We start from the raw sequence: 22,639 nt of genomic DNA on the forward strand, positions 1-22,639 counted from the left end.
AACATTGAAATAAAGTAATCATTTTTTTGTGGGCCTTTACCAACTTCTTGCTAACCGTGCTACCCCCCTTCCCACCTCTGGTGGCCTCTGTTCTGTTCTCTCCTTCTGAAAGTTCCACAAATTATTGTGATTGTTATTTCTCTTCTGTCTTTTTTTCTTTGTTTGTTTGTTTATTTTTTGAGGTCCCACTTGTGAGTGAGGACATGTGGTATTTCTTTCTGTCTCTGGCTTATTTCACTTAGCATAATTTTCTCTGAGTTCCTCCATGTTGCTGTGAGTGACAGAATTTCATTCTTTCTTATGGCAGAGTGGTATTCCATTGTGTATATATACCACATTTTCCTTATTTAGTCGTCCCTTGATAGACATTTGGGTTGGACAGGACCCGTGTTCTTGACCACTTTGCCAGACCCCGTGTGTCAGGTGGGGCACATGAGATGCTATGCAGTGCAGCCCACCTAAGTTCACAGAGTGTGTGAGGAAGGCAGTAAAGATTCTAGCCCCAGTCATTTCAGGCCATAGTCGTGCCCTTGACCACTGTGCAGCCCTGCTTGTCGGAACCTGGCTCTGGATCTTCAACCCAGGACTCTCACCACCCCCCCAAGACCTCAGGGTCTCTCACTTCTTGTCATTCCCTTGTATTGTGCTTCCCGCCCCAACCCTAATGGCCAGTCAACAAAGGGGCTAGAGTCAGGACTCCTTTTCCTCCTCCTGGGACCAGCTGTCGAGGCTGCTTTGCCAGGCATTTCTCTTGCCCAGCTGTGTGGATCAGGGATTCCTACCAGCAGGATGCTTAAAGGGGTTACAGTCTTGCCATGGCTCTTGGGCCTTGCCTGGGAAATGGGGGTCCTGTGGCTATCCCCCCCTGGATCCTGAGTTTTATCCCTTTAAGAGACATCAGTCAGGACTGGCACGTGGCTCACTCAGGAGAGCGTGGTGCTGACAACACCAAGTCAAGGGTTAAGATCCCCTTACCGGTCATCTTTAAAAAAAAAAAAAACATTTTTGTCACCCCAAAAAGATCTCTCATGACCAGAGTCACCTGCAGCCCTATGCAACCACTAGTCTTGTTTCCGCAGACTCATTTTTTCTGGACATTTTACATAAGTGGAATCAAAAACTATTTATGTTGAAGGCCGGCTCATAGCTCACTTGGGAGAGTGTGGTGCTGATAACACCAAGGCCACGGGTTTGGATTCCTATACAGGGATGGCCGGTTGGACTGACAAAGATCACCCACTTCCCTGCCTTCTTAAATGGGACACTGGGCATCATGTGACCTTTTCCACACATGTCACTGGGGTCATCTGGTCTGCAACACAGTGTTGTCTTGCAGGTCAGAGCTGCCACACACTCCCTGTGTGACGCCAGGCCCATCATCTCACCACTCTGCGTCCACGTTGAGTGGATATACTGAGGTACGAGGTGTGAAATGCCTGATATAGCAGCTCACACATCATGGTTATGCTCAGTATATTAGAGTTTCCGTCCTTCAGTTAGTTACTTTAGCCCAAACCCTGGACTGAGCTGTCTCAGTCTGCTGTGTTCTTCTTTCTCATCTGCCTCATTCTAACCTGCCCAGTGAGCTGAGCTGACACCCTGTAGGTTAGAACCAGGCAAACAGTGCAAATCAGCAGCGCTGAGCTGTGGCCGGGAGGGAAGGGCTCTGAGCTTGAGACCTGTCTCCAGCCCCTCTGCTGGTGGGGTGGGGGAACGATTCATGTACTTGCTCCCTGTTTGGTCTGCTTGGGCTGTGGTGACCTATGTGGTTTGGTTAAGCTGTTGAAGTCAGTCGGTGGGATGACCTGGGACTGGAGGGCCTTGTAGTATAGGTCTGAGGAGCTTTGTCTGTCTCGTGGTCCCCAGATACCAGACCTTCATGGTATTTCACCCTTGATCATTTTGTAACAACATCACAAAGAAATATGTACAGGGGCCTGTCCTGGGGCTAGCCCACCTAGGCCAGCTCCCAGCTCTGCTAGCTGCTCTCCATGTGACCTTGGTAAAGTCATTGAGCCACTGCCTGTGCTTCAGTTTCCTTCTCTCTAAAGTGAGATGATAATAGTTCTCACTTCGGGCCGGCCTGTGGCTCACTCGGGAGAGTGCGGTGCTGATAACACCAAGGCCACGGGTTCGGATCCCATATAGGGATGACTGGTTAGCTCACTGGCTGAGCGTGGTGCTGACAACACCAAGCCAAGGGTTGAGATCCCCTTACCAGTCATCTTTAAAAAAAAAAAAAAAAAAATAGTTCTCACTTCATGACAGTGTTAAGGGAATTGAGCATATATGTTCACAAAGTGCTTGGGGTGGTGCATGGCACAGCATAAGTGCTGTATAAATGCTACATGTTATTTCTCTGATCCACCTGTACTGCTGTTTCCTTACTTTTTCTTAAATTGATTCATTTTATATTTGTATACATTTAGTCCCATTTCTAAGCAATAGTATTAGTAAAATCATTATTTTGGTGTGCTGGTTCTTTTTTCTTAATACATAAATAAAATGAACACACAATAATTAATATAAAGTTGATCACAAGCCACCCAACACTCTCTCCTTTATCTCCATTTGTGTCACATCAGGCCTTGGGACATGCCAGTGCTGCTGTGGGGAAATCAAGACCAGGTGGGGGGATTACCCAGGCTGCCAGAGCATGTGCTGCAGTGGATTACCTCTGAGCCCCTGCTGCTGTTCTTTTATTACGTCTGTCTCCACTTTGGTCTCAGAGGAAATGGACAAGATGCAGTTGTCATTTTTGCCTCCAGGGGTCACCAAGTCACTCTGGGGCCTTACACACACCCCCATCCATCAGCTTCTCTGAGGATGCCTTCACCTCAAACCCCCTGGTCTCTTTCCCCTCCTGTAAGTGGGTGGGCAGATGTGACCTCCCGAGGCTCTGGTGGTGACTTCTGTGAGGCTGAGCTTAGTTCCAAACCCCGTAGATGCTCAGCTGAAGGTGTGGTCAGGTGGCAGTTTGGAGTGGTATGGAGGTTATCAGGTTAGAAACCCTGGGCCTTGAGCTCATCAGGAGTCTCCTCAGAACAAAGACTGACTGCCACTATGTCTGGGTTCCTAAGGAGCGTCTACCCTTGATGCCCCAGGCCAGGCTCTGGGCCAGCCTCCTTGCCCTAGCCCCGCCCACTGCCAGGTTAATCTCCAACCCTTGCTATGCAGTAGTCCCCCGTCATCCACGGATTCACTTTCTGCAGTTTCCGTTACCTGCAGTCAGCTGCGGTCTGAAAATATTAAATGGAAAATTCCAGAAATTAACAATTCGTAAGTTTTAAATTGTGCGCTATTCTAAATAGCGTGATGAAATCTCACACTGTCCTACCGGGACATGAATCCCTTCGTCCAGTGTGTGCATGCTGTAGATGGTCCCACCCATTAGTTACTTAGTAGCCGTCTCAGTTATCATCTCACATCATCACAAGAATGGTGAGTAAAGTACAATAAGATTTTTTTTTTTCCCTTTTCTTTTCTTTTTCTTTTTTTGGTGGCTGGCTGGTGCAGGGAACTGAACCCTTGACTTTGGTGTTGCAAGGCTGCACTGTAATCAACTGAGCTAACCCACCAGCCCTCTTCTTTTCTTTTAACTAAGGTATTTTGAGAGACCACATTCACATAACTTTTATTGTATATTGTTACAACTGTTCTATTTTTTTTTTTCCTTTTTGTCTTTTTTCATGACTGGCAACGGATCGCAACCCTCAGTGTCGCGCCCGTACCGGACCGGGACCGGCAATGGGATCGCAACCCTCAGTGTCGCTCCCGCACCTCGCTCAGCCAGTGAGCGGGAACCGGTCTGTATGTGGGATCCGAACCCTTGGCAGGAGCGCTGCCGCGCTTCCCAAGCGGCGCACTGTAGCAGTGCGCCACCGGGCCGGCCCACAACTGTTCTATTTTATTATTAGGTATTGTTAATCTCTTACTGTGCTTATCTTAGAGATGTATGTATATATGTATAGGAGAAAAACATAGTATATATAGGGTTCAGTACTATTCACAGTTTCAGGCATCCACTGGGGGTCTTGGAACACAACCCCCAGGGATAAGGGGAGAGACTACTGTGCTCTCACCTGAGCTGCCATTAAACATTAGCTAGTGCAAGTCCTGGGGCGAAGCCTTTTCCATGAATAATTTAGTTTAGTCTGTTCACCAACTCTGTAAAACAGGTACTTTTATTATCCCTGTTTAAGATGTGAGAAAGCTGAAACATTCTCCAGAATTTGAAGAGAGGTGAGAGAATGGCCCAAAGCTACAGAGCAAGGGGTTGGGACTTGAACTTGAGCTTGAACCACCATACAGGACAGCCTAGGGCAGACCTAGCCACTCTCATGGCTTCCTGCTTCAAGGACTTGATGCACTCCTGGAGAAAGCTCTGGCACAAAGTCTGTAGGCCGGGGGTGCTCTGTGTGTCAGGCAGATTCTTATGCTTCTGATGGTTTCTCCAATTGTGCATTTCCCTTTTTTTTGTGGGACAGCTGGCCAGCATGGGGTTGCATTTCCCTTTTAATTGAAAAAATCTTTACAGAATTTTTAACTCTCATGTGGTAAGTCTGTTGTTTTTGTTTGTTTGTTTTCTCTTTGTGGTTTCTATCTTCGGTGGCCTTTATGCCCAGATAGTCCTTACAATATCAAGGTTATTTAATTATTCAACTATGTTTTCTTCAACTTTATGCATTCATTTGATTTTATGTTTACTTAATCCATTGAAATATACTGAAATATGTCGTGCAGAAGGGATCTAATTTTACTACCTGCCTCTCCAGATGGTTAGCTCTAGTTGTCCCAAAGTAGCTAATGTATTGAATAATCTGTTCTTTTCCTAGTGATGTAATCTGTCAACTTTATTTATTTATTTATTTATTTTTCCTTTTTGTCTTTTTTTGTGACCGGTAACGGGATCGCAACCCTCGGTGTCGCGCCCGTACCGCGACCGGCAACGGAATCGCAACCCTCGGTGTCGCGCCCGTACCGCGACCGGCAACGGAATCGCAACCCTCGGTGTCGCGCCCGTACCGCGACCGGCAACGGAATCGCAACCCTCGGTGTCGCGCCCGTACCGCGACCGGCAACGGAATCGCAACCCTCGGTGTCGCGCCCGTACCGCGACCGGCAACGGAATCGCAACCCTCGGTGTCGCGCCCGTACCGCGACCGGCAACGGAATCGCAACCCTCGGTGTCGCGCCCGTACCGCGACCGGCAACGGAATCGCAACCCTCGGTGTCGCGCCCGTACCGCGACCGGCAACGGAATCGCAACCCTCGGTGTCGCGCCCGCACCACGCTCAACCAGTGAGCGGACCGGTCTCTATATGGGATCCGAACCCTCGGCGGGAGCGCCATTGCGCTCCCAAGCGCCACACTCTACCGAGTGTGTCACCGGGCCGGCCCTGTCAACTTTGACACTGAATTCTCATAGAAACTTGTCTCTGCTTTTGAACTCACTTGTCTGTTCTTTAATCAGTCTGTGTGGTCCTGTTCTGTTACCATACTGTTTTCATTCATGTAGGTTTACTACTTGATAGGATGGAACCTCCTCCCTGCACTACGCAGTCATTTCTTGTTTGAAAATTACCTTGGCAGTTCCTACAGATCTTTTCTGGATAAACTTGAACCACCATTTGGTCAGGTTTATTGACATGTGCCTTCCCCTCCTCCCCACACCTCAGAACATTGGGATTTGGGTTGGAAAAGAACTTGCCTGTCCTGGTTTTCTGTTGCTTATAACAGAATACCTGAAATTGGGTACCTTATAAAGAAATGAAACTTGTTTTTGACAGTTCTGGAGGCTGGGAAGTCCAAGGTTGAGGGGCCACATCTGGTGAGGATCTTCTTACTGGTAGGGACTCTCAGAGTCCCAAGGTGGTGCAGAGCATCACATGGCTAGGGCTGAGTGTGCTAACTCAGGTCTGTCTTCCTCTTCTTACAAAGCCACTAGTCCCATCCCTTGATAACCCACTAATCCATTAACCCGTGAATGGACTAATCCATTCACAAGGGCAGAACCCTCAGGACCCAGTCACCTCTTAGAGGCCCCAGCTTTCAATACTGCCGCATTGGGTATTAGGTTTCAACATGAGTTTGGGAGGGGACAAACATTCAAACCATAGCATTGTGAAAACTCAGAACTGATAGGTATTCTTCAGCTCTGTGATTCTGCCCTCTGCCTGTCTCTGGTCCCGGCACACCCACATCCGTAGGCGTTGATTATCAGAAACCGTAGGGATCTTTAGTGTTTCCATTTTGCAGGTGGGGAAACTTAAGGCCCAGTGAAAGGAAGATGTAGTGGGTGGGTGGGACAGGCCCCCAGGGGCTGTACCTCCTCTCTTTCTTTTCTAGTGCCTCCCATCCTCCACCATCCACCTCATTCATGGATGAAATATGTTTTGATACCTACCGTAAGTTCAACGCTGTGCTTGCTGGTGCTGGGGACACAATGGTGACTTAGACAGCCTAGGACTCCCCACTGCCTGCCTTGGAGCTCACAGTTTAGCAGTTCAGTGGAGGAGACAGACCCATCCCTAGACAGTGGACAGGGATGGGATGGTGGATCCCAGGGGGCTTCGGGAACCAGAGGGGGAACCTGACCCAGCCTGGACAGTCAGGGAGGGCTTCCTGGAGGAGGGTCCATAGGTGCTAAACACCTAAAGGACCTGTAGCAGTTTGAGACATTGCTTATGAGTCTTTTGTTTGCTGTAGACTGTCTAGGATGCTGAGAGCTGCTGGTGATGATAATAGCAGCCCATGTGTGCCCAGTCCCTACTTTATCCCATCTGATGTGAGCAGGCCAACCCAGCTTGGGCTTGGGGGCCCTTTATTGAAGCAAGTGTCTGTCTAGGGCATCCGTTCTCACCCTTTGGTGTCCAGTAAATCATGGTGACCCCTTCGGAAAGTGATGATTTTTAAAGGTAGAAAATAAAACTGGATTACAAAGTATGCCAGTTAAAATACAGTTAGCTAATTACTTTTAAAAATTGTAATCTCGTATTTATGCTCTTCCTCATTAACACACAAAATAATAGGATATAGCAGCAGCTGTAATGACTATGGTTTTCAAAGTAGTGATGAACATTCAAAGTCTGCAGTAACTTATATGGTATGAAAACAGCTATCATTTCTTTAGACAAGAAAGTCACGGTGCCTACTAAACAGTGTTTCTTTTTGTTTTATTGGCCTATGTTAATAAAAAGGAAATGCTAAATTTCGGTTCAGTTAGTGAAAATAAAGAGGTAATTTTTCCCCCTCAAGTTCATGGGTCCCTTGGGGGTCAGTGGACCCCAGTTGTTAAGACCAGGGCTTGCATGGGCTTAGCTGGATGCCCTGAGGCAGCTGCTTAAGTTCTGAGAGCTGCCTTCCCAGGCAGGGCCAGTTCCTGTCCCCACTAGGGCTTCGGGCCACAAAGTGCATGGGCCTCTGTCAGAGAGCTCCCTCTCAGTTTGCAGAAGGGCCAGCTGACACCTGGTGATGCTGCGGATCACCCGCAGCTCCTCCCAGGCCCTGAAACACCTGCTTTTGCTGGGCTTGCCCCCAAGGAGGAAGTGAAGGCAGGGGACCAGACCTGATCTCTGCAGAGGCTGACACCTGGCCTCTGTCAGCTTCTTTCCTCTAGCAACCTGCCCCTACCTGTGAGCACACTGGTGAGAGAAAGTGTTTTGCCCCTTTCTGGGGCAAAGTGTTATTTGCTGCCTGGCCCTAGGAAGGCAGCTTTCTTTCCCAGGACCTGTTTCCTCCCCCAGAAAATGGGACAGTGTTTGATGCCCCTTTCTGGGGCAATGTGTTATTTGCTGCCTGGCCCCAGGAAGGCAGCTTTCTTTCCCAGGACCTGTTTCCTCCCCCAGAAAATGGGACAGTGTTTGATGAGACCAGAGGTGCACAAACTAGAGGGGGTCACATGGGGATTGTTACTAGAAGCTCCCACAGGGAGCTCTGCTGGCTCCCAGGGGTAGGGGCCGGCTGGCAGCAGGGTAGGCAGAGAAGGGTCACCAGAAAGCCCACTTCCTGGCCCTGCTTCCTGCTTGCCCTGTCACCTTCGTGTCCATTCCACTCTGCTGGCCCCAAAGTGATCTTTATAACAGCCAGGTCTGACCCTCCCCCTCCCCTACTTAAACAGAGCCTTTCCCTTCTGCTATCCTGGCCACCCTGGGGTAAAATTCAGCTGTAATAGCCAAAAACTGAAAACAGTACCACATGTGTTATCAGCTGGTGAATGGATACATAAAATGTAATATTTTGCATAATTATTACTCAGCAGTATAAAGGGACTGAAACTTAGAATCATGCTCAATGAGAGAGGCTAGCTGCAAAAGGCCACACAGTGTTTAATTCCATTTTTATGAAATGCCCAGAAAAGGTAAATCTGTGCAGACAGCCTAACCCTTACCTTCCACATGGTGACAAACTGTGGGCTTCCCAAGGACAGGGGCTATCCAGCTGTTGGGTTTGGGCTGCTTCCCTTCATTCATTCTGTGAGCTGCTACCTGTTACCCTGGGGGCACCCGGGGCGGGGCCTGTCTCCTCTGACTGCTTCTGTGTGCGGGATCAGGAGGTCTGTCCCTGAGTAGCTGTCAGGGAATGTTTAGCTGTTGAGGGTGTTTCAGGAGTGGGGAGTCTGAGAGGCACATGGCATTGCATTTAAGAGCTGAGTTCAAATCCCAGCTTCAGCTGTGTGACCTTGGGCAGGGTTCTTCATCTCTCTGACCTTAGTTTCTCTGTAGGATGGAAGTAAGGATTCATTGTCTCATCCAAAAAAAAAAAAAAAAAAATTGAACACCTGCTTTGAGCCTGGCCCTGTGCTGGACAGTGTTGGGAATGTGGTGGTGGTGACCCAGACAGCCCCAGCCCTGTCCTTCTGGGGCTCTCAGTCTAGTGGGGGAGATAGCTGATAAGTAGAAAACTCATGTGCTATCAGTTGTGTGGTATTTGTGAAGGTACTCAGGAAGATGAGGTGTGGGGGTGGTGCTGACTTGGTTTGGGGGTGTCCAGGGCGCCTTCTCTAGGGCAGCAGTGCCCAGTGAGGGGCCTCAAAAGGAGGATAGAGCTCAGTCTCTGCAGTCAGTTGGAAGGAGTGTGGAGGGGAAGACTGGGAGGGGGAGTGCTGGCAGGGTTCTAGGGGCAGGAAGGGGTAGAGGCCTATGAGGGGCCTGGCGTGTGGAGAGTCACAGGCCTGGGTCCTCTGTGCCTGCAGCCCAGAACGTGACCGTGGACGAGGTCATCAGCGCCTACAAGCAGGCCTGCCAGAAGCTGAACTGCAGACAGATCCCCAAGCTCCTCAGGCAGCTCCAGGTATCGATGGGGCAGGGAGGCGGCTCACTCAGTTGGGGTGGGGGATCCCTGGGGTGGAGCTACCCCACCCCCACCCCCGTGCCAGCAGGAGAGGGCCCCACGAAGCGATCCCACCGCCCAGCCTGGCCACTCAGAGCCTGTGTAAATACATCTTTGAAAATCCTCTGAGGAGCTGGCCAATTAGCTCAGTTGATTAGAGTGCAGTGTTATCAAGGGTTCAGATCCCAGTACCGGCCGGCTGCAAAAACAAAAAAAAAGAAAGAAAATCTTTTGTTCAGTTATAAAACTAATCAGGCTATTCATAAATATTTAAACAGTACAGAAATATATAAAGTAAGAAATTCAAGTCAGCCCCCAAAGAAATTCTTTTTTTGTTTGTTTTGTCTTGGTGGTGGCTGGCCGGTACGGGGATACAATATTTATTTTTATTTATTTATTTATTTATTTATTTTTTAAAGATGACCGGTAAGGGGATCTCAACCCTTGGCTTGGTGTTGTCAACACCACGCTCAGCCAGTGAGCCAACCGGCCATCCCTATATAGGATCCGAACCCGTGGCCTTGGTGTTATCAAGCACCAGACTCTCCCAAGTGAGCCACGGGCCGGCCCACAATATTTATTTTTAAAGGTCTGAATTATGAAAGTAACATATAGTATCTGATTTTTTAAAAAATAAAAATACTATAGACATAAAAAACCAAAATCCACTTATTTCTTGTCCCAAGTCCTACTCCCCAGGAGTCCCTGTCGTTGACAGCTTGTGTGTTCGTCCTCTGGCCTTTTCTGTGCATTTTTAAGAGAACGGGTCACTGTTGAGAGGTACACAGAAACGCGGGTAGCTTTGCACTTTTGTATAGATACATCTTTTTTTTTTTTTTGTCCTTTTTGAGACTGAGCGCACCAGTCATCCCTATACAGGATCCGAACCCGCGGCGGGAGCACCCTCCCGAGCGCGCCACAGGCTCGGCCCTAGACACATCTTCCTATAACTGCAGCCTTTCCTGCGGCCCGTGCAGCCTGACTGCGCTGGTGAGACGCTGCCCTAGTGCTCTCCTTCTGGATGGATTGTTCCGAGTGTCCCGAGGTTGCTTGTTTCTAGGGTTGTTGCTGCGCAGACAGCTCTGTGTGAGCAGCCATGCTCACTGCCCATCTCTGTGCACCTGGGTTAGGGTAGGTTTGATGGGGGCTTCCAAAGAGTGAGTTGCCAGGTCCAGGGAAAGATGGCATTCAGTGTGGTAGCTGAGAGTGTGGGTCCTGGAGCCCCCGGCCTGGTTCGGACCAGGCCCGCGTCATACTAGCCAAGAGATGTTAGGCAGTGCTGGGCCTCAGCCTCTTCCTGCATGGGGTTCATCCCAGCACCCACCTGTGGGTGCTGTATGTGAAGCCCGGAGAACAGGACCTAGGATCTGTGGGGAGGCGGGGTGGTGAGCTCAGCCGGGAGGAGGCTGGGAAGACATCTGACCTTGTGCCTTTACACCCTTTTCTGAGCTGCTGTGTGCTGAACCTGGTGTCCTGCCTTCACCACAAGGCCTCCGGGGCCCAGCCCCGTCAGTCTTCCCAACCTCAGCTCCTGCCCTGCTGCCTTTACACTGGCTCTTCCCTCTGCCTGGATATCCTCCCCCTAGCCCACCCCTCACTTCATCCAGTTGGGGCAGGGGGTACTGCTTCCAGGCCTGCCTGGCTCCAGGGCTGGCTTATCCTCAGGCCCTGTGGGCGCAGAGCCATCCGGCTGTGTGAGGCCCTGTACTCCAGGTTTCTGCCAGTGGACACACTTCCTCAAACCCCACCCTGAAACACTGCCTCACTTCAGGAATAGCAGACCCCCCACTGTCAGGGACCAGCCTGGCCTATGCAGGAGTCTTCTGTCTTAACCACCATCCACTCTGCTTTCCTAGGAATTCACAGACCTCGGTCACCGCATTGACTGTCTGGACCTGAAAGGTGTGTGTCTGGACAGAAGCCAGGAACCCTTGGGTAGTGGGAGGGCTGCAGCCTACCTGGGGGTCACTGGCCTCTGGAGCCGAGCTCGGGCAGGGGCAGGGGCTAGGCCCAAGGGAGATGTGGGGGCAGAGGGCCCTTCTGTCCTCCCTTGGCCAGGAGCCCCACCGTACACAAGTGCACAGTTCACAGACACATGCTTGGCCTCACAGGTGCATAGCCACAGACACGCACACACTACTGTCTCCTCCCAGGCGAGAAGCTTGACTACAAGACCTGTGAGGCCCTGGAAGAGGTCTTCAAGAGGCTGCAGTTTAAGGTTGTAGACTTGGAGCAGACGAACCTGGACGAAGATGTGAGCAGACCCGCCACCACCTATACTGTTCCCTGAGCTTCCTGGCCCTTACAGGTTTGGGTGGGGAGAGGATACTGCAGGAGATGGGGACCTCCTAGACAAAGGCTGAGGGGTGGGCAGGGGCAGGGCCTCTTGGAGGATGAGAGAGAGACGTCTGGTGTGGCCAGAGAGGATGAGGGAGGTGTTGGGGCCCTAATGGCCTTCCCTTGTAAGCAAGGAAGAGACTTGGGGAGCTGGACTGAAAGGGAGGCTTATGGCCACGAGGAACTTTTTCAGGAGCCCCCTTGGAGATTACAGTGCCTGCACGGGTGAGTTTGAAAAACATTCTGAAAGCAGTCTCCCCATTTAGGCCTAGGTGTCCTCAGCTCCCCAGATTTGGAAGTTCCCAGGAACCTGGGTGTTTGGCTCCAGATCTGAGGGAAACGGGAGACCAGTGTGAAAGATCCCACAGGCCCCAGGGGTGGGGTTTTAGAGAACTAAGGCCATGGCCCAGGGAAACAAAGGCCTGACCTTGTCACATAGCACATCAGTTAGGACTCTGGGGGGCAAGTGATAGAAAACAGACCAGCTTCAGGAAAGGGAAAGGTTGGTTCTTGTAACCCAAAGGTGCAGGCTGTATCTCGCTGCAGGCACAGCTGGATTCCGGAGCAGGGGTACTACCAGCCCTCCCTCCCAGGCTGGATGCCCTGTTGTACTTGTCCTTCTGTCCCATGAGGCGCTCTCGCTACCCAGAACCCCTGTGTCTCTGTCCCCAGGGTGCCTCAGCCCTCTTCGATATGATCGAGTACTACGAGTCGGCCACCCACCTCAACATTTCCTTCAACAAGCACATTGGCACCCGGGGCTGGCAGGCTGCCGCCCACATGATGCGCAAGGTGGGGCTTTCCTAGGGCACCCAGCCCTTGGGCCCTGATTCCATGAGTTCTCGGCTGTGGGCTGTTGTGGGGATGCTGGGCCTGGCTTCCAGACCTGTGGTAAACAGTGTCAAGAAGCACCCTGTCCCCCAGGCCTATCCTTGCTCCTCCTCTCCCCACAAGGCAGTTTTTCCTCCTCCTTCATTCCTCCATAATATAATCCCTTGCAGTCGACTGTTTGCCACCCCATTTCACTCACATATGGGGAGGCTGGGCCCAGGCAGAGGGTGGAGCTGTCCAGGACGCTCCTTGCCTTACTCAGCATGGGACCCCAGGCCGAGCCTTCCCTCACCAGCTACAGTTTCCCCAGCTGTGAAACTAGATGACATCTGTGGCCTTGCCGCTTGCTGAGATGTGGGTGGCTGGTCCCCCAGGCCAGGGAGGGCTGGGGCCAGGCCTGACCCAGCCCCTGCACCTGCCCCCCACCCCCAGACAAGCTGCCTGCAGTACCTGGATGCCCGCAGCACGCCCTTATTGGATCACTCGGCGCCCTTTGTGGCCCGCGCCCTGCGCATCCGCAGCAGCCTGGCGGTGCTGCACTTGGAGAACTCCAGCCTGTCAGGACGGCCCCTCATGCTACTTGGTGAGCCCCAGGGCCCTTTGGTGACCTGCAGCCTGCCTATGGACTGGGGTTGCTAACTATATCTCTCGGGCAGGAGCCACCCAGGGGGTGGCCTGGCCAGTCACCGCATCCCCTCCCTGCCCACTCCCCCAGCCACAGCCCTGAAGATGAACATGAACCTGCGGGAGCTGTACCTGGCTGACAACAAGCTCAATGGCCTGCAGGACTCAGCCCAACTGGGCAACCTGCTCAAGTTCAACTGCTCTCTGCAGATCCTGGACCTCCGTAACAACCATGTGCTAGACTCAGGTGTGTGGTGGTCTTGCCCACTCCCACACCAACACCAGTCACCCAGCACCCACTTTGTGCTCAGCTCTGTGCTAGGTGGTGCTGGGGACACAGACGTGGCCAAGACAGTCCCAACACTGTGCTCCTGGAGCTCACAGTCTAGTGGGGAAGACAGACCCACCCTAGACAGTGATGACCCAGAGTGGACAGGGCTGGGCTGAGGGAGCCCAGAGGGAGTGTCTGACCTAGTCTGAAGGTCAAGGGAGGGCTTCCTGGAGGGAGGACAGTTCAACTAACACCTTGAGAATGAGGTGAGGTATTGAACAAATAATTAAAGTAATTATAATCTGAAAATTGCCCTGAAGGAGATAACATTATTGGGATAAAGGGTCAACAGGCTGTTTGAGATGGTGCAGTGGGGGGAAGAACGCCACCGGGGGACCTCTGGGCAGTGATCTGGAGGCCGAGAGTGGAGCCAGCCATCCAGGCAGAGGGAACAGCAAGTGCAGAGGCCCTGAGGTGGGGAAGAGCTTAGATGTTTGATATTGGTCGGGGGAGATCCCGATTTCTTCCTGGAGGAGGGGTGGGTGTGACCTGGCTCACTGCTGAGCGGCATCCCCTGGCTTCCTGTGCACAAAGGGGTGGAGGGGGCAGAGTGGGACAGTGAGGCCAGTGCCCTGCCCCATGGCGACAGGCCCAGACCCCACATCTGCTGAGTATCCACCACTTGCCACAGCTGTTCCAGGCTCCAGGCTCACAGCTGTGAGTGAGACACAGAGATCTGCCCTCGTGAGCTCATACTGTAGTCAGGAGAGACAAAGACAAGTTGGTAAAATATCTCCTTTGTCAGATTGTGAGATGTGTGCTGGAGAAAATTAAAGCAGCAACGGTGGGTGGGAGGGCTGAGCTGGCTACCGAGGTTAGGCTGGCTGCGGATGGTGTCATCTGAGCAAAGATCTGAGGCAGCTGGGGGGTAAATGTTCCCAGCCCAAGGATCAAGGGAGCTGTGTGCCAGCCCGAGGTGGGACCACGGCAGCAGTAGGACAGCAGGGCCAGAGCCTATGGGGCCAGGCAGGTGAGGATGGAGCCATGGGGGCTTGTGAGCAGAGGTAGTCACTCCCACACTAGCGTCCTCTAGGGAGCACCTGGACCACAGACAGGGCTCTGACCACAGGCCTCCCCCAGGTCTGGCCTACATCTGTGAGGGCCTCAAAGAGCAGAGGAAGGGGCTGGCGACCCTGGTGCTGTGGAACAACCAGCTCACGCACACGGGCATGGCCTTCCTGGGCATGACGCTGGTGAGTCGGGCCGGGAGAGGGGAGGGAGGTTCCTTGGTCCCCGCCACCAGCACACACCCCAGCTGTCACACAGTTGTCTCCCAGCTGTCCTGGCTCCCAGTCTTGCTCATCCTGCAAGTTTAGGAACTGTTTAAGCTCTCAGCCCTGCTTGGTCTCTCATTCAGCTGCTGTGCCTTGTTTTCCCTGAAGAAAAATAGCTCTTCTTTGTCTTTTTGCATCTAACACTGTACACTAGCACAGTACTTTGCACAAGGTGAAAACATTTCGCCTAAAACGTTAATATTGCCAGAAGCCTTCAGTGAGTTTACAGTCTTTTTATTATGCAGTATCTAAGGCAAGCCATGTAGGTACAAAGAACCCCTGGGTGAGCACTTGTGTATCCAACACCCAGGTTAAGAGCCACCCATGGTGAAGGCTGTGCCCTCAGAGTCCTTCAGGACACTGAAAGTCCAGGCTCACAGGTTGAGCCTCAGTGTGGAGCTGACAGGCTCTGATGAAGGCAGGGGGTCCCAGGCTGTGGAGTCTAGGGACTGGCTAGATATTTGGAGGGCTGGGAGGGGACTGGCACCTCGGGGAGACTCTAAGCACATAAGGGATTCCACCTTCCCAGATCTGCAGCAGGGCAGGATTATGCTGGTGCTCAGACAGGCGCTGCTGAGGAAAAAGCATGTGTTTGGTTGTTTGTCTAGCTTCTTTCCTGACTCATCCTTCTGGGCCTTTCCTCCACCAATGGGTTCCTCTTTTGACCCTCACGCCTCATCCCTTCCAGCCGCACACACAGAGCCTGGAGACTCTGAACCTGGGCCACAACCCCATTGGGAATGAGGGTGTGCGGAACCTCAAGAATGGGCTCATCAGCAACCGCAGCGTGCTGCGCCTTGGCCTGGCCTCCACCAAGCTCACGTGCGAGGGTAGGGCACGGGCCGGGGCCAGGGGAGCAGGGCCAGCGGGGCGCAGTGGGGCGGCCAGCCGGGCGTGGGGCCCATGGCCAGCCCCTGCGGTCCCCCTCCCAGGCGCGGTGGCAGTGGCAGAGTTCATCGCCGAGAGCCCCCGCCTCCTGAGACTGGACCTCCGGGAGAACGAGATCAAGACAGGCGGGCTAATGGCACTGTCGTTGGCCCTCAAGGTGAACCACTCACTGCTGCGCCTGGACCTTGACCGCGAGCCCAAGAAGGAGGCGGTGAGCAGGGGCTCCTTCCCGCGGCCCTGGTGAGGCCCCGGGCAGGCAGGGCAGGCACAGTGGGCAGGCCCCGAGAGCCCTAGCCAGGCCACTCCTGCCTGCAGGTGAAGAGCTTCATTGAGACGCAGAAGGCGTTGCTGGCCGAGATCCAGAACGGCTGTAAGCGCAACTTCGTGCTGGCGCGAGAGCGGGAGGAGAAAGAGCAGCGGCTGCAGCTGTCAGCCTCCATGCCTGAGATCACCATCACCGAGCCCCCGCCCGATGAAGAGGCCGGGCACGAAGAGCCTGGGGACGAGCCTGCTGCTGGGGTGCAGAACGGAAACCCGAGCCCTGGGCCTGGCCCAGACTCGGACTCAGACTCAGACTCTGATGGGGAGGAGGAGGAGGAGGGTGGGCAGAGGGGTGAGGCCGGCAGTGGTCAGAGCCCCTCAGCCCCCTGCCCTGCCCTGGTGCCCCCAACGGACTCCCTGGGCCCTGGGGACAAGAGCCCCCCAGGTAGCCCCTCCTCCCCCACCGAGCAGCGTATTTCTGTGTCCAGCCCAGGCCGGGGCCACAAGGTGTTTGTGGTGACCCGGGTGGAGAGTCCACCTGAGAGGGCGGAGCCCCCTGAGACCCTTGCTCCTCCCTCCGCTCCTCCTTTAGCCCCTCCTTCTCCACCTGCCTCACCTGCCCTACCGCCAGCTGAGGCCACTGGCACCCAGGACCCAGGGTCATCTGAGTCTCAGCCACAGCCACAGCCGGAGCCGCCTCGGTCAGGGCCCCCACTGCCCAACGGCCTCAAGCCTGAGTTTGCCCTCGCACTGCCCCCAGAGCCACCCCCAGGGCCTGAGGCCAAGGGGGGCAGCTGCGGCCTGGAACACGGTGAGAGGGGCTCTGGGCAGGGTGACCAGGGGCCCCTGGGTGCCATGTGTGACCCCAGGCAAGCACCTGCCTGTTGGTGGGCTTCATTTCCCCTCTTTAAAATGGTCCTTGAAGGAGCAGGGACAAGTGGGACTTGGTCCTTGGTCCTCACTCTGCTTCCCGTGGCTCCTGGGCATTCTCCATGGGGGTACTATGAGCATGTAAGATTTGTTGTATCTGTTGGTCTCAGTGGTACCTGGGACTGTACTGGCCCCGAGGGTCTGGCCTGGGTAGGGCTGATGGGGACAGGCTGGTACCTGCCTACCCCATCCCCACCTGCCTGACTGGAGGCCGCCTGTGCGTCCTCCCCACACAGAGCTGAGCTGCTCCAAGAACGAGAAGGAGCTCGAGGAGCTGCTTCTGGAAGCCAGTCAGGAATCTGGGCAGGAGACACTGTGACACTTTAGGTGAGGTGAGGGCCGGGGGGCCCATAGAGCCGGGGAGTGGCTAAGGGAGGCCCTGGTTCTAATCGTCCCTCCCTCCCCCAATGTTTTCTCCCCAAGTTCCTTTTTTCCAGTCGGTCTTCGATGAGCTGAGGCCAGAGCCATGAGAATCTGCCCACCCTCACCCCCAGCCTTCCTGAGGCCCAGGACGCCTGGGGGGTGGGGGCCATTCTGGGGACCCTCCTTCCCCCACAGCAACACTACAAGGGGTACAGGCACTACAGGGAGTGGCATTCCTGGCCCTGACTTAAGCACTTGTATTTATGTGTCCACCACTTGAAGACTCTGGGCTGGAGAGCAGATGTGGGGAGGAGAAGGAAGAGGCCTCCACAAGGCTGGGCTCTTGTTCCGGAGGGCCCCGTTCGGCCAGGCTGCCCTGTTGAGGGCAGGAGTCCTGAGTGGTGGTGGGATGGTGTCTGGGTGGCTCCGGCTCAGGACCAGGCAGAGAGCATGGAATGGGAGGGGCAGTGAGTGATGGTGGTGGTTGACATTCGTAGAACAGTCCCAGACAGGGTGAGGGCTGGGTCCGGGGTGGGGGACGGGAGCAGAGGATTGGAGCTTTCTTCTTAAGTGCAATAAATCTATCAGGGAGCTGGGGCGGGCACAGTGGGGTTCCAGGGACCTGCTGCCCAGGCCACGTGAGGCTGCACCCTGAGAGGCACTACAACCTGAGGGTGGGGGCCGGGAGGCGGGCGGGCAGAGGGCAGGGGAGCGTCTGCTCCTGTTGGTGCAACTCTGTTCACACCTTTTCTAATAAACCGGGGCTGGGTTCACCATTTGCCTGCTCTCTGCTTTGTGCTGACCCTGGGTACCCCTGCTGAGGTGCTGGGGGGTGGGGTGCGTAGGGGCCATAACAGCTCCTGGTGATGGAGCTTCCACCCCAGTCTGGCCTAGGACAGCCGTCTCACAGACAGTCCGGTTCACACTCGCCCTTTCTTCGGAGGAGACCAACCCCAGATGTTTTCCAGCTTCAGATTTAGGTTCTCAGCAGGCTGAATATGGCACTTAGGGTCAGAGTCCTTCCTCTGCCCAGTCACCTTTGGCTCAGCAAGAACGACACCAGCCCCAGGTGTACAGGTGGGCCTGTGCCAGGGCCCGAATTAGCAGCAGGAGCCTGTCTGGGCAGCTGCTTCCCTTCACCAGCGCATGCCTGGGCTATGGCAGGAGGGCTGTCGCGTGTCTCTGAGAAGTCTATTTCACCTTTTAGAAATGAGAGAACCACCTGACAGGAAAGGCTTGTCCACTCACCCCTCTTTTCCTGTATGGGAGGTTGATGTGGATTGAGGCGCAAGAACCCGTTGGTGGCCAGGAGCCCTGATGTCATTCAGCTCCTGCCCAAACCCAGGAATCCTCTGCCCCCAGCCACTTCTGCGTCGGTGATAAACACCTTTCTTATTTAAGCCACTTTCAGCTTGCTCTTCAGTCACTTGCAGCTACAGGTGTCCTCACTGCTCCCCAGGACAAGCAGTAAGGACTCCCATTTGGGCAAGGGGAAGCCACCCACAACAGCTACCAGCAGCCCATAGAACCCACCCTGTCCTGTCCCTCAGGCAGCCGGGAGACACCAGTGCAGCCAGCCTGTCATCCCCAGCTCTGAGCTCTAGGCGTCACCCACCCCCATACCCCCAGTGCCCACTGTGGCCGTATGTGAGGTGGGTGCAGGACGAGCCCCTCCAGGCTGTCCTGGTTCCAGCCCCTTTCCGGGTGAGATAGGAGTGGGAGGTGCTTGCCTCCAGGCACTGAGAAACCAGAGTCCTTTGCCTGGTTGGGGTCTGTCAGTACAGCCCCTAAAGGTCTTGGTAGACCTTTGAGCAGTCTTAGCTGTTGCCCATGAAGCTCATCTCAGTGGGGGCTTTTGGCCCTTAGCAACTGTGTGGGGTACTCACCTGTCCTGCAACTTGGCCCTCTGCCTCCACCTCCAGGTGGGGTGGGCTGGGGGTAGGGTCTGTGTATGTTTGTCCCTCCTATGGCGCCCGTGAGGGGCTGGGGTCCCCTTCCTAGCCTTGCCGCTTGCCTTTGTATGCACTACATTTAGCCTGGGGTGAGCAAGCGGGCCTTCTCAACTGTTAGGAGTTGAATTGTGTCCCCCTCAAAAAAAGATGTTCAAGTCCTAATCCCCTATCCCTCTAAATGGGACCTTACTTGGAAATAGGGTCTTTACAAAGGAAATCAAGTTAAAATGAGGTTATCAGTCTGGGCCCTAATGCAGTATGACTGGTGTCCGCATAAAGAGGGGAATTTGGACACAGACGGACACACAGGAAGAAGGCCATGCAAAGACGGAGGACTGAAGTGATTCATCTTTCTACACGCCAAGGAACACCCAAGACTGCCAGCAGCCCACCAGAGGCTAAGAAGACACAAAGAAGACTTCCCCCTTAATTTGGGACTCGTAGCCTCCAGAACTGTGAGACAATAAATTTCTATTGTTCTAAGCCACCCAGTCTGTTGTACTTTGTTACAGCATCCCCGGGAATAAATATAACAACTCTAATAGTGCTCCTGAACTTCTGACTTTCAGGGGGTCCTGGATTGAGGGCTGGAGTCAGAGAGGATCCTCTTGGCCGGGTATTTTCTGTTTTCAGCCACCCAGGCTTGTCATGTTTTGGTAACCTCTGCTGAAAATGCAAGAAGGTCCATTTTATTACATGGCTCCATGCTGTACCAAGTCTTAAAGGGCTGGCCAGTTAGCTCAGTTGGTTAGAGCAGTCTTACAACACCAAGGTCACAGGTTCAGATCCCTGAACTGGCCAGCCACCAAGAAAAACCCATGAAAACCAAATCTTAAAGGTCTCAACAACACCTTAACACAGGAGATGTTATTGTCACACATGTGGGTGTTCAGAGTGACAGGCAGCTGTTCACCAAGTGATTTATGGACCCAGGCCCCTTCCAAGCCCTTGTGGCTCTATCACCCCCTAGGACCTCAGCAGTCCCTGCGTCCAGCAAGCAGATGGAGGAGGAGAGCAGGTAAAGCAGATCTGCTTCTTAACTCATCGCTGTGGCAGAAAAGGGACACACATCACTGGCACTACCTTTTGTAGGTAACTAGTCCTATTCCTCACCTAGATGCAACTTCCCACAAAAGCTCCACACTATTGAGAGGAATGTAAACCCTGGTGGACAGTGAGCCATCTTGGCCTCGCCAAGCCACTCTGACATTCTGTTTTATTTTTTTCAATGTCCCCCAAAACTCACTTTGGCAGGCACGTGGTCGGAATCTTAAGACAAAATGGGCAAAAGTTTGCTGCTTGGCACCACACAGCAGGGACTGCAGCTTCTTACTGAGGCATGGGGTCCTCAGTCCTGCTCCCAAGCCAAGTCTGCATTAGTGTCTGTTGCTGCACCCCATTCCTGGAACTAATTCATTTTCTGCCTGCATTCTGGGTGGTAAGAAACAAACCCAACTCAAACTGGCTTAAGGGCGGTAAAAGGGAAGGGAGATATATTGGCGCACACAGCTGTAGATGTGTAACAGCATATCTACACTTAACAGTGTCACGAGGCCCCATGTGTCTCTGGTGGTTTCATTCTTGGGCAGGCTCTCCCCTACTATTGCAAAACATCTCCCAGCAGGTCAAGGCTTCTGCTAGATTAGCCCTACCAGGGCTGAAAAACAGCACCTCCGTCCTGACAGCTCCAATAGAAATCACAGGGAGCCTCTCACTGACCTGTGTCCACATGTGAATTGATTGTTATGGCCAGGGGAGCCAGATGCTGGGCTGGCCAGGCCTGGGTGCTATGCCCCACCTTGGAGCTAAGGAATGTGAGGCCAGTATCCCCCAGCCACATGGCCTGAGTGTGGGTGCCTTTACAGAGCTCTTCAGTCCCTCAGGGACTAACCCCTTAGCCCTTGGAGCCCTAGCTCAGAAGTCACACCCTCGACCTCTGCTCCCAGAGTGTGTTCAGTATTCGCCCCAACTATCCCCACCCCTCCACACACTGGACTGGGCCAGGCACCCCACAGGCCTGAGTGTGTGGCTGAATATTTGACCACTGAGGAGTTAGGAATTGCCCAGAGGTGTGACACCTCCATCCTAGGTCTCTGGGACACTGTCAGAAGGGGAAGGTGGTAAGCCCCCTTGGCAGGGTATAACTCCAGCCCTCGTATAAACCCTCCTGCCTGGCTGTGACTCCAATGCTGTACACCCCTCAAGTGTCCCCATGTCTGCTCCTCAGCTTCCCTGCCCTGGAGTGTTCTTCAAGGCAGACACCCCTTGGACAGTTACCTTTCTCAGGGAGGCAGTGCTGCCCACCCCAGCTGGCTGAAGTTCCAGTGAGGCCTAATTAACTCATGCTGAGGGTGGAGCCACCCTGGGGGTGGAGCAGCCTGCTGAGGTCACCGGGGACCCCGCCCCGGGAAATGCCAGCTCCTGCCCTGCACACACAGGGACAGGCTAGGGCGTGGGGACAAAGACCTGGGATCCCCTGAGGCCTGGGCGCTTCCCGTTGCTTGAGTCAACCTGGCCTATTGCCCTTCATCTCCCCTGCCTCTGTCAGCCTCGCCCACCACCCCCACATTCCCTCTCTGCCACCAAGGATGCCAGCTACGGCTGTCAGGGCACAGCTCAGGCTCTCTGAGGAGGTGGGCTTGGCAGGACAGGGCAGGCCTAGTTCCCAGTGTTCAGAGCCGGGGAGACGAGGATCTAAAGACCAACCAGGGGCTTTCCACACCTTCATTTATTGCACTTGAACCCTGAGTTCCTCACTGGCCTTTCTGTACCCCTCTCAGACACTGGCGCTGGCACACTGCCCCACTCCTGGAGGCTACTGCCCACTGCTCTGTCTCACAGATTCTCCTGGACCATGTAGCCACCACAGGCCTCATTCAGACACGGGACCCTGGACCTTGGGCCCAGTCCCGCCCCCTAAGCTCTCCTGTGGGCAGATGGAGGAGCTGTTGCCTCCTGCGGCCCACGAAGTCCTCCATTCCAGGCCAGCCCGGGCTGGATTCCCCTCGAGTGGTGGGCGCTCAGGCCGCCGACTTTGGCTTGCCCCCGTGGGCCCAGTCCCCGGTGTAGTGGGCATCGCTGGCCTGCCCCGCGGCACGGCCGGACGGAGAGGTCCCTGAGGGGTTGTTGGCTCCGTTGGCGGCGTGGGGGGCGTCACGGGCGGGGGACTTGGGCGAACTGGGCGGCTTGAGCGCGCTGACGGCACGGAGGAGGCCCATGCGGCGGCGGATGGAGTGGTCCAGGTTGACGGTGCAGCGCAGCAGACTCTGCGCCTCCGCCACGGTGAAGGGGAAGTCGGCGCCCAGAAAGCGCGCGAAGAGCTCAGGGTCGCCATCCAGGTCGAGCACATTCTGCAAAGCCTTGGTCATGGTGTGCAGCTCGCGGCTGTTATCGCGGAACACGTCCCAGAGGCGCGCGCGGCCCTCGGGCGCGCCCCCGGCCTGCTGCCGGTCCTCCAGGCACTGCAGCGCCCAGCTGAGGCGGCACGGCCACTGGTTGGCGAGCACCACCCAAGCCAC

At 54.3% G+C, this 22,639-nt stretch overlaps 2 protein-coding genes across 4 annotated transcripts in view; one reads left to right on the forward strand and one right to left on the reverse strand.

Annotated features, from left to right (window-relative positions):
* Positions 1-17,947, forward strand: part of PPP1R37 (protein phosphatase 1, regulatory subunit 37) — a 51,464-nt gene extending 33,517 nt beyond the window's left edge. The window contains exons 2-13 of one of the 3 annotated variants that reach the window (XM_008586605.1): positions 9,194-9,291; positions 11,187-11,232; positions 11,484-11,584; positions 12,340-12,459; positions 12,931-13,081; positions 13,214-13,369; positions 14,534-14,646; positions 15,416-15,557; positions 15,660-15,826; positions 15,931-16,687; positions 17,043-17,133; positions 17,230-17,947. In XM_008586605.1, the coding sequence (XP_008584827.1) occupies positions 9,194-9,291; positions 11,187-11,232; positions 11,484-11,584; positions 12,340-12,459; positions 12,931-13,081; positions 13,214-13,369; positions 14,534-14,646; positions 15,416-15,557; positions 15,660-15,826; positions 15,931-16,687; positions 17,043-17,125 (1,934 nt within the window). In that variant the 3' untranslated portion in view covers positions 17,126-17,133; positions 17,230-17,947. Of the gene's footprint in view, positions 1-9,193; positions 9,292-11,186; positions 11,233-11,483; positions 11,585-12,339; positions 12,460-12,930; positions 13,082-13,213; positions 13,370-14,533; positions 14,647-15,415; positions 15,827-15,930; positions 16,688-17,042; positions 17,134-17,229 lie in introns of all 3 variants that reach the window. The other 2 variants (XM_008586604.1, XM_008586606.1) reach the window with 2 other exon arrangements.
* A 3,884-nt stretch (positions 17,948-21,831) lies between these two features.
* NKPD1 (NTPase, KAP family P-loop domain containing 1) overlaps positions 21,832-22,639 on the reverse strand; it is a 10,399-nt gene continuing 9,591 nt past the window's right edge. Inside the window, exon 7 of the mRNA XM_008586610.1 lies at positions 21,832-22,635. Coding sequence (XP_008584832.1) covers positions 22,142-22,635 — 494 coding nt within the window. The 3' untranslated portion in view covers positions 21,832-22,141. The remainder of the gene's footprint in view (positions 22,636-22,639) is intronic.

This window comes from Galeopterus variegatus, unplaced genomic scaffold (assembly GCF_000696425.1).
Source record: "Galeopterus variegatus unplaced genomic scaffold, G_variegatus-3.0.2 Scaffold4041, whole genome shotgun sequence".
NCBI lineage: Eukaryota > Metazoa > Chordata > Mammalia > Dermoptera > Cynocephalidae > Galeopterus > Galeopterus variegatus.